Raw genomic sequence first — 10,270 nt, 5'->3', positions numbered from 1 at the left:
ATAACCCATCACTGTATGTATGTGTATTAAATCTTTGCTGCAGTCCCAATTATCATGTGCAGCGCACACAGTAATATCTTTTAACAATGATGCGCAAAGGTTCACAAGATACACATTCTACAAATTGAAAAAGCATTGCTGTCATTTATGGTAACAACCTGAATTATTCTCCTGTTTCTTGCCAACTTCTTACATTCGCGCACTAATAAGCAATACCAATAAACGAGCAAGATATCAGTGGATGAACATTTTGTGCAAGCTGAAGATGTACCAGACACTAGGAGCTGCAGTTAAAAGGCACATTATCAAAATCTGTGCTATGTCTTCCTTGCCTTTATGCAATGTGAAGTTAATTCCCAGTGATAATTAAACCCTTACCACATTTTCATCTTCTTACCTCTGCTTTGCATAATTATCTCAGGCCACTTTCTACTGCAAGGAATTTGAACAGCCTGCTGCTGAAGACAAAGCTTTCAAAGGATTTCATGTTTATACAGAGAAAATAGACTTTTTTGTTCATTATCAGTGCCACGTCTGACCGTCTATGGACATTCATTATGGCACTTTAAACTCTCAAGCCACATAATGTGAGTAAAACCTGCAGTTTTTAAACAGAATTCAGCTTTTATTAAGTCATGATGACTCTGGCTAACATCCAGGAACACTGTCACCAACAATTACAAGCAAAACTACTCATGGGAAACAAAACAGTCCAAATCAACAGTTATCACTGCGATCTCAGATGTGGTATGTGTACCGTCAGTAAGTGGCTGGAAGCAGCAATCGAACCAGCTCGATTGCATAAGTGGTTCGCAAATGTGATGGCTAAGTTTATGACCCCGTTAACATCCTGTTTCATTAGAGGTGAGTGTGGGGTATTGAAAGGTCACAGATGTGTTGCACAGACACACAGCAGTTGTGTGCCGCGGTACTCTTAATGCATTGAGAGTGCAGGAACATTTCAGCTGCGAGACATTACAAATGGCCTTCTGCCTTCCCGCTGCCTTTAGCACTGACGCAGCCGAGATACTCCGTAATAAATATATAAATACAAAGGTGTTTGCTTTTAGTTTTACTGGGTCTCAAGAAATGCCTCTTTGAGATTCATGCCTTTGCCTTTGAATGGAATTGACAAATTATATTTAAAGTGTTGATCAGTGTTTCTATATTAACAATGAATTGCAGCACTTCTTCTATGTGAAAGATGTCGCTCATACTGAAGAATTATCACCAGACTCTGCAGCTCTTCAAAACTCTATGGAGCTTCGTAGCAACTTTCAGCTCATTGGTTTGGTTACAAGCTTTGTTTTTAGCAAAAAAAAAAAAAAAAAAAAAAAAAAGCTTTTTATACCGCGTTTGTCTTTTTCTCCTGTCATTATCGCCCCCTGCTGGTATTGCACTTGCACACATGCATGTACTTTTGACCCCTAAGCCAGTTAGCGACTTGCTGGTGAACATAGTTTCTCATTTCGCAGCTAAAGTTGGTGGAGACCAATACTGAGCTAATGTAATTGGCTTTTTTAGGAACAATGCCCCTTAATTCTGGTTAATCCACAAATTTTTCTTTAAATTTCAGTGGAACTACTTTTTAAGGAAAATTGTTCATATGAAGACACTGACTTTGTGCACATGTAGGGTCATTTGGATAAACTAACTAATGCATTTACTCCTTTTTTTCTTCATAATTAAAAGTCACCTCTAAACTATTAAGACATGCATTTGTTTAACTGCTGCATGACAATTTTGTCTGTCTGTCTTCCCCCTCAGTTACTACAATTATCACAGCTATCATGATTAATATGAAGATTGTACACTTGTGCAAATCAGTGTTGACTACTGCAGTGCACACCCATCCTCTACGTGATCTCCTCTTCCTACTGATTACTCTCTTTTATGACCATTGCATTACTTCCTGCATTGATTGGTGCTGAGTGTTACAGATGGACATTCACCATTAATGCAGATTAGTGGCACGTGAACATAATTCGGGCAGTTGCATGATGAATGTGGAGGTCATTAGGTGCATGCCTCTTTGGTGTTCTGAGACGAGTGCAGTCAGTGGGTCAGTGGAAAGCTCCCACAAATATAAATGAACAAGAAAATTCATGTGTTTGAGATGCCACCTAAAAATTGTGTTTTCTCAGAGCTCCAACTGTGTAAATGGGGCTGGTGGTCAACAGAAAGTCTGCAGTCAGCTCCTTCGCCACAGGAGGATGGAGACACCAATGATTTCCATGGAGACCGGGAAAGAGAGAGAGGGGGGCGGGGGGAGGGGGGATAGAGCGAGGTGTGTGTATGTTTGGGGGATGATAAATGAGTCTACACCATGCTGTCATTTGTACTTTGGCATCCAGTCCAAAGCACAATTTAGTGTAAAATATTACACAGGCCCCTTCAGATGACAAAGTTTAATGCTGATGTATGAATAGACAGAGACTATCCCCAGCTGCTATTGAACAGAGGGAGGTAGCTATTCTTCTCAAAGGGCAATTAATTAGCGTACACACAACCACTGCAGAGGATGGACACTGAAAGGGGGCATGTGCAACAACAAAATGCAGACAAGTCAATGTAGTGATCAGTGATGTTAGATGATTAGAAACACTGAGAGGCGGTGGGAACCGAAAGCATCTCCGTCTACATGAAAACACTTTCTTCCTTAGAGGCGTCTTACCTTTCTGACATTGACATAATTAGAGAAATTCACAGGGTGCGTTGAATTCTCTTTCACTTTAAATGTTGCACAATCTTCCGAGAACATGTTTATTATTTATTATCTATTCATTTATTTTCAAGTCACTTGCAAGAGAAATTGCTCATAATGTTTTCAGCAGGATACATTCTTCCCAGTTTGTAAAAAGCACTGCCCTTCAGCTTAATCAGAGAATGCAACGCAGAATGCAGAAAAAATTCAATGTACATTCTTATGTGAAGTATAACAAAAAAAAAGTAAGCTTTGATATTAAAGAAAATGAGTGTTTGCTGCATTTGCAGTAACTGTGACAATAATTTGCGAGTCATTTGCTATTTGTCCTGTGGGAAAAGTAATTTTTTCAAAGATGCTCTCGTCAATATTTTTATAATTGTAATGGATGAAGTTATTGCTTTTAATGTGAAAGGGGCCACTCATAGTGATAAAGACAAGACCTCCCTTTATTAGTCACAAGTCACACAGAGTTACAGGGGGAGGGGGGGACTGCACACGCCATGCATTTGTGAAATTCTTTTCTCCGCATTTAACCCATCCCCTCTGCAGCAGACCAGGAGTGGTGGGCTGCCAGCTGACAGCGGCGCCGGGGGACCCAGTTCTCTTTTCTCACCATTGGTCAGGTGGTAATCTTCTTGCATGTTTTTAATGGGTATTTTTTAAGGAGGAAACCCCAGGTGAACACGGGGAGAACATGCAAACTCCAGGCACTGAAGGCATGGTGGAGGACAAGCCCCCTGCGCCCACTGCGGGAATCGAACCCGAGACCTTCTAGCTGTGAGGCCACAGTCTTACCACCCCTCCACCGTGCCAGAGAATTATCACCTGATTCTTTTTGTACCTTTTAGGGTTAATGTTTTGAGCTTATGGTCAACAGCTTTATTGCTTTGGTTCACCCACACAGTTCTCTCATTACCTGCTCAGCACCAAACCCCAGACAGGCAAAGTTAGCCAGTGGCTGGTGAGCAGCAGCTGCTAAAGAAGCAGATCTATCCCTCACGAACTGTCTCCTTGTTGGACAGACTGGTTGGTAGTTACTCTGGGACTGTGCATGGACAGGTCATTATGAATGTAGAGAAAGTAGAACCCAGGCAGCTCTTCACAAATCTAGTTAAGTTTAACCTCTCAGACAGAATGTACCCAGGTGTCAAGATGTTCTGTTACAAATTATCCATCTTATATAAGCACTACACCCAAAAAGCCTCTAAAATAACTGCCATGCTGGTACGAACTCAGAGTGCAGGTGCTATGCACTAATTCCTATCAGCCACTTGCACCTGAATCATCCTTTCATAATTGCAAACATAGCATGACAGCTGCCTTTAAGTGCAAGAGGCAGCCAAATTTCTGTCTGGATTAGGGCATTCGCTGCAGCTGTGCAGTATCAGCTCTCACCCACTGTTCGGTAAAGGACAAGAAGGTAGCTGCTCCAGTTCATTATCATCATGGTTTCAGTTAAGCAGTCTGAAGACATGTTCAGTCTGAAAAATGTGGGATTTTGCACATTTTAGACCACATCTATCTATCTATCTATCTATCTATCTATCTATCTATCTAGACAGTAATAAAGTATGTAAAATATGGCTCTGTAGGCAGTACTTAGATAGTGGTGGTATGAGCTATATGCTAACATTAGCATGCTGACATGCTCACCATGACATTGGTGACGTGCTGATGCTATGCAGGTGTAATGTTTACCATCGTCTTAGTTTAGTGTGTTAGTGTGTTAGTTTGACACACAAAGCACAGCTGAGGCTGCTGGGAGTTTTGCAGGTTTTTGGTCATAAAGAAAAGTAATGGACAAAGAGTTTGCTTTTGCTTATAGATCCAGAAACATTATCTTTTGTGAGAATGTGGGCCTCCACCTGTTTCTGCTGGTTTGAGGATATGATCTGGTCCACCGCCCAACACATTTTCTTTGTCCTATTGAGCCTCTCAGCTCTCTTTCCAGTAAAGGAGCTGAAATGCAGCAGTCAAAAAACACATGATATCATGTTTTTCAAAAGTCTTTCAAACTTTTGTGTGTCTATATGCATCACCTTATATGTGTATGCTAAATAGGTGTGCAGGGAAATGAAGTTGGCTGTGGCTACAGTAGATTGGTGGAGCCGTACACCTTATCCTGTACACCTCATTTTCTCATTCAACCCTTCTGAACATGAGAAGGATTGTTTGCTAACATATCTTGTTCTTAAATTTCAGTTTCCTGAATGGGGAATTGTTTTCTCTGGGAGTGGTCTGCAACACATAATTCCAGTGAGCGTGACTGTTTACCTGTGTTGGTATCTATATGTCCGTATTTAAGGAGTGCGAGAGGAGAGAGGCGCGTTAAGCCGAGCAGAGGTTCATGCAACGATACTGTTCAACTGAGAGGCTGTGAGGGTGAGTCTCTTTGTTTTTGCAGAGAAACGTAACAATAGCTTCACTTCTGAACGTAATTTTTAAAGATTTCATCCAGTCTCTCATTCACCAACATACTCTAATAAAGAGGCATTTTTAAGAGTATGTTTTAAAATGAAAATGTACTTAAAATTCTGAATATTGTGCATGTACATCTCATCATTTCATGCACTGCTTGACAATTTATTTTGATACTGCACTCAATTATTTGCACTCATGAGCACAAACAACTTCCCTGCAGTTTAAAAGGTCGCTCATCATCTGCAATCATGATCAAATTGGTAATGTATGACTTTTTGTATTAAATTTCCAGTTTTTCAATACAAATATGTTTTTTCTGTATTTTTTTTTTTTTATAGAGATTTATAAGCAGCAGTCATATTCTGTGATTTTCAACCTTTTTAATTTTCTCCAATAGTTAAGTGTTGCCATTGTTGCTGGACTGCTTTTTGGTAGGTTTATTTCTGTAACTGCAATTGTCATGATCATAAGTACAGTTGTGACTATAATTAGAAATAGACACAGTCACAGTATGCAACATTTTTCTGATTACCTTTAGCAGAAAGCAACCAGCAGGTCTCCAAAATAACTGATGGAAAAGGTAAGACTTCTTACCCCACTTGCAGTATCTCGATCAGAGTGGAAAAATAAAGCTCGGTTTGCTCTGCTCTGCAGCTGCAAACCCTGGTGTCTGCAGCACAGCAAGTCTCGTTACACGCAGTTGAGAAAACTGACAGAAAGACTGTCAATTTAATATGGAGTCAAGCTCTGTAACACCTTCAGAGTTGCGTTTTTGGAGTGGCAAGGTTTTTCGTCAGGTTCTTGTAAGGTGTTAGCAAAGTAAGACTTTCAACAAAAAAAAAAAAATCTTTTTCATTTGTCACCCAGGAGCAGGTCTTTCACTCCCCCTCCTTCCATTAAGCTCAGGTTAGAGATTTCTTTCAGATTCCTGACAGTTAAAGTACAATTTAAACCATTCACTGGTCCAGTTTGTATAGAAAAATCTGACACCCATTGTTTTATGTTTCTTTACCTCTATTCAGGATGGCCCTGCTACTTTCCCACCCACATTCGTAAGTACACCATGTCTTTTGTTTTTATAGTCGCATCACATCTTTTTTAAACATTTGAAACTCATCTTGACAAAATCAAAATGAGTGCAAATTCAGAAAGATTTCAAATGTCTTGTTGCTAACATATCTTGATTGAAATGCCTTGGTCCAGAATGCTGGACAGACTGGTTTGACAGAGATGACCCCAGCGGAACTGGAGACTGGGAAACCCTCTACAATCTCCGTAAGGAGAACCCAGGAAAGATCTGCTCTAAACCAGCAGATATTGAGGCTAGGACTCTGTCTGGGCTCAGTGTGGCTGCAGCCGGGGATGTGATTTATAAGTAAGTAGGAATAATTTGAACGGGTTTATGCAATGATTCATCATGCATTCTACCGAATATCTTGCATTAATGTTGTTACTGTATGTGTTTGTGGACCTGCTGAGACCAAACATATTTCTACTGTTTACTATTACACAACGTATATGCACTTAGCAAAAAAATATATCTGAACAACTGTTAAAAGGTGAGGTGGTGGTGCAATATGCACATCAATGAAAGCATGTTAATTGGGCAGAATTATCTTCGTCACAATAATCTATGTATAATACTGAATATGTTTGTAAACAATTAGAATTTATTTTCAAGTATTCATTGCATTTCATATTAACACACTATTAAAGAAAAAGTAGATGCTAGGCTCTGTGAGGCTGTGCTGGCTTGAGCTACATGCTAAGGATAGCATGCTAACATGATCACAGTAACATGCTGGTATTAAACAGATATAATGGTTCCAATGTTCACCATATTAGTTAAGCATGTTAGCATGCTAGCATTGGCTTATTAGCACTGAACATAAAGTGCAGGTGAGGCTGATGGCAATATCACTGAAGTATTGGATGACTTCATTCATCATGTAAGGACCATGAATGCCTGTACCAAACTGCACGTCAACCCATCCAATGTTTTCAGAAATATTTCAGTCTGAACCAAAGTGATGGACTGAAATATGAAATATCAACAGACTGACATCGCTATCCCTAGAGCCGTGCCACAAGCGTAGCCAAAAGGTACTTAGTGGATGCATCCACTAGATTATTCTCACTAAGTGTCACTCTCCTTTTTCAGAAGTGACACAACTGAAGGATTCATCTGCAAAAACGAGGACCAATCCAAGAAGAAGTGTAATGATTATCGTGTTCGCTTCAGCTGCCATCCCCCTTTCTGTGGTGGAGGAGGTACTGCATGATCACATTGTACATGTGTGGTGTTAAGCTGCCAGTGCAAAGTGGATTTCCCTCCCTCTCCTTTATTGTCCCTGTGCATAAGCATTCATTTAGAATGGTGCTTTGGCTCCACAGTTCAGCCATCCCGTCTCTTGTTTATTGCTCGTTGCAGTGTGCTGGACCAAGTGGTATGACAGAGACAATCCCAGTGGAACTGGCGACTGGGAGCTTTTGAGCAACCTGAAGAAAGAAAACCCAGGAGAAATCTGTGACTACCCACTGTACATTGAGGCTGTTACCACTGACACAATTACCCCAGCCATCGACACGGGCGAGACCTTCTCTGTGTAAGTTGCCTCTTAGGGAAACATTTTTTCACTTGTAGTAATTTTATCCCACCAATCAATCAATACTTCTCAACATTAACACTTCTTTTCCAAAGTTTCCACATCATCAAGATGTACTGCCCGGAGCTACTGCTTAAAGAGTGAACGGAAACTTTGCAAATGTACATTTACATTAGATGAGATGAAATTTTAATGAGCCCCATGAGGAAACTGGGTAATAGGCACATAATGTCTGAAAGTTTTAAACCTAGATGAGCCTGACTTTATGCTTGTGCTAACAGCTTCGCCCGAGAAAACATACTGTGGTCTTCGTGTTCTGGAGAGTATGAAGCATGAATAACAATTTATTGATATCTGTTTTCCTTGAACATCTGAGACGCGTAACATTTGAAAAGAAGCCACACATGATGTTATGAAACGACAGTAACAAAATGAGAAAGGATGGGCTGATTTTATTTTTATGGCCTGGCAACAGCAGTTTCACAGATCCCATTTTCAACAATGATTTATGGTTTTAGCAATATGACCTGTTAAAAAGAAGCTTGCTTGTAATACTAATATCATATCAGTGATTAATATCAGATGATATCATACTGATTCATCAACTGCTTGCAATCTTGTTTCAGCTACAATCCAACTGAGGGATTTGTTTGCCGCAAAATAGACCAGAAGTCTGGCGTGTGCCGTGACTACAAAGTTCGCTTTGGATGCCCATGCAGTTATTAAGCCTCAACCAACGCTGAGACGGAGAGACGGCTTACAAATAGCTTACATTTCTGCCTGCTGTTGCTTTTTATATTCTAGTTTTTCCTGTGCCCGATGAAGGGCGAATAATAGTCTGTTTTTAAGCCAGAATTTTTGACCTGCAGGCAAAGCAAAGGTGTTAACAAAGGCTCTGGTCTTCTCAAGTGTCTCAGTAAATCATGCCGATGTGACGGTGAGCCAGCATGTTTGACACCGGGACCCTGACACCTATACAGCTAAATGGAATTCAGCCATAATTCATTTTATCATTTCCACCTGTGCTTTTCCTGCAGTGCCAAGATGTCTTGTGTGAAAAAAAGAAAGCTATTAGGTGCTTTATCAGTCTCGTCTTTTCTGTGATTATGAAATCATTATCTTGTACAACTACTGTAGGAAATAAATCAACAGTTAACGGCAATAAAAACATTGATAAACAGCAAGTCCCTTTTGTCATTAAGCTCCACTCATAGCTCTACCCAGCTAATTAGGACTGTACAAATGGGCTCACAGGCTTTGTGTGAGTAATGCAGACTTACAGTATGTGTTTTGAACAGATGGTGGGAAGTGATATGATATACAGACGGTAGGAGGTGCTGGATAGCAGTGCTGCTCAGCAGCAAATGTGGGAGAGCATAAGCCAGTGAATCTGAATGCACACGTGCATGCATTAACAGGCACAGTTAAGACAGCTGGCTTTGGTTTGTCTCCTTCTTTCTCCCACTCTAGTCACAGAGGCAATAGTTTGTGTTTTGCGTGCAGAATTAGTGTCCTTACAACCTCTTCTCTCTGACCTAAATCAAACCTCTGCCATGTTTACCTGAAAGTCAAACGCTCCTGATGTGAACCTACACCCACACAAACTCCCGTAAAACCCTTGAATGTACACACATCGGCACAAAGTATACACACACGCAGCAAGGCAGGGATATACAAGGTGATTCCTGCTACATCAACGCCGTCAACATTTCCTCAGGAGATAAGCACTTGTGATAGGTGCTGGAAAAAAAACTCTGTAGTGCCGTACAGAATTTAAAATGAAGGGAGAAAACTTTCCCACTGTCTACTGTGGGAAAACCTTGTGTTTCTTGGGTGCTTCCAGAACACTTGCATGTTTGCACTGCATCAATATTTCTGCCCGTACATATATTTTGATGCCATTTACTGTAGCTATGAGTATGCATGCGTGTCCTCCAGCAAGGCTGTGCTGAAGTAGGCGAAATGTGAAAAGACAGCGAAGAGGAGGGAGGAAGGGAGTCAACTGGATGCAATCTTGTGAACTTGCCCCCGCTCCACTTTTTTTTCTTTTTGATAAAACTGAAGAGGAGAAACTGCCATTGGTGGTGAAGTAAAATGAAATCTGCCCCGCTGAAGTGCAGCAGAAGTGTTGAAGCTTTGGAGCATTATGGTGCTCCATTCTCTTCCATTAATCTCCCAATATTCCATGGCTGTGGAGGCCTATTTATAGACCAGGGGATGATTAAGTAGTGAAGCACTGTGCCACTGAGGGAACCAAGCTCATTTTCTTTTTCCCATCCTCTTTCTTCCTTACTCATTCTCTACCTACTTCTCTTTCTTACCCTCCCTCCGCGCCTTTATCGTCCTGCTCATCCTCCTCTTTTTTATAAGCATATACAGTATATGACACGCCAAGCTTCTTCCACATAGTTTAGCTGTCAGTTGAATTATTTCAGACTCAAGGGGGTAAGGATAAGTCCTTCAATTCCATTTCTTTTTCTATTAGACATTTGACAAAAGGGTTTATGGAAGCGTTAATTGTTATGAGGCTACATGA

The 10,270-nt window shown here is 40.7% G+C and overlaps 1 protein-coding gene across 1 annotated transcript; it reads left to right on the top strand.

Moving 5' to 3' along the window:
- The first annotated feature begins 5,044 nt into the window (after positions 1 to 5,044).
- LOC139348132 (uncharacterized) lies at positions 5,045 to 8,460 on the top strand. Its single transcript, XM_070988081.1, has 9 exons — positions 5,045 to 5,089; positions 5,349 to 5,388; positions 5,526 to 5,559; positions 5,667 to 5,732; positions 6,097 to 6,180; positions 6,332 to 6,503; positions 7,290 to 7,399; positions 7,560 to 7,734; positions 8,361 to 8,460. Exons 2-9 carry the CDS (start codon positions 5,377 to 5,379, stop codon positions 8,458 to 8,460), a joined length of 753 nt encoding a protein of 250 aa, XP_070844182.1. The 5' UTR covers positions 5,045 to 5,089; positions 5,349 to 5,376.
- The last annotated feature ends 1,810 nt before the right edge of the window (positions 8,461 to 10,270 follow it).

Source organism: Chaetodon trifascialis, chromosome 19 (genome assembly GCF_039877785.1).
Source record: "Chaetodon trifascialis isolate fChaTrf1 chromosome 19, fChaTrf1.hap1, whole genome shotgun sequence".
NCBI classification, from domain to species: Eukaryota; Metazoa; Chordata; class Actinopteri; order Chaetodontiformes; family Chaetodontidae; genus Chaetodon; species Chaetodon trifascialis.
The sequence above is the reverse complement of the archived record's forward strand: the minus strand, read 5'-3'. Positions and strand labels throughout refer to the sequence as shown.

Bases quoted from the DNA above. Each gene is read 5' to 3' on its own strand.
- LOC139348132 (XM_070988081.1), top strand. The intron at 6,181-6,331 runs GTAAGTACACCA...GCCTTGGTCCAG, and splicing joins CTACTTTCCCACCCACATTC to AATGCTGGACAGACTGGTTT. The intron at 6,504-7,289 runs GTAAGTAGGAAT...CTCCTTTTTCAG, and splicing joins GCCGGGGATGTGATTTATAA to AAGTGACACAACTGAAGGAT.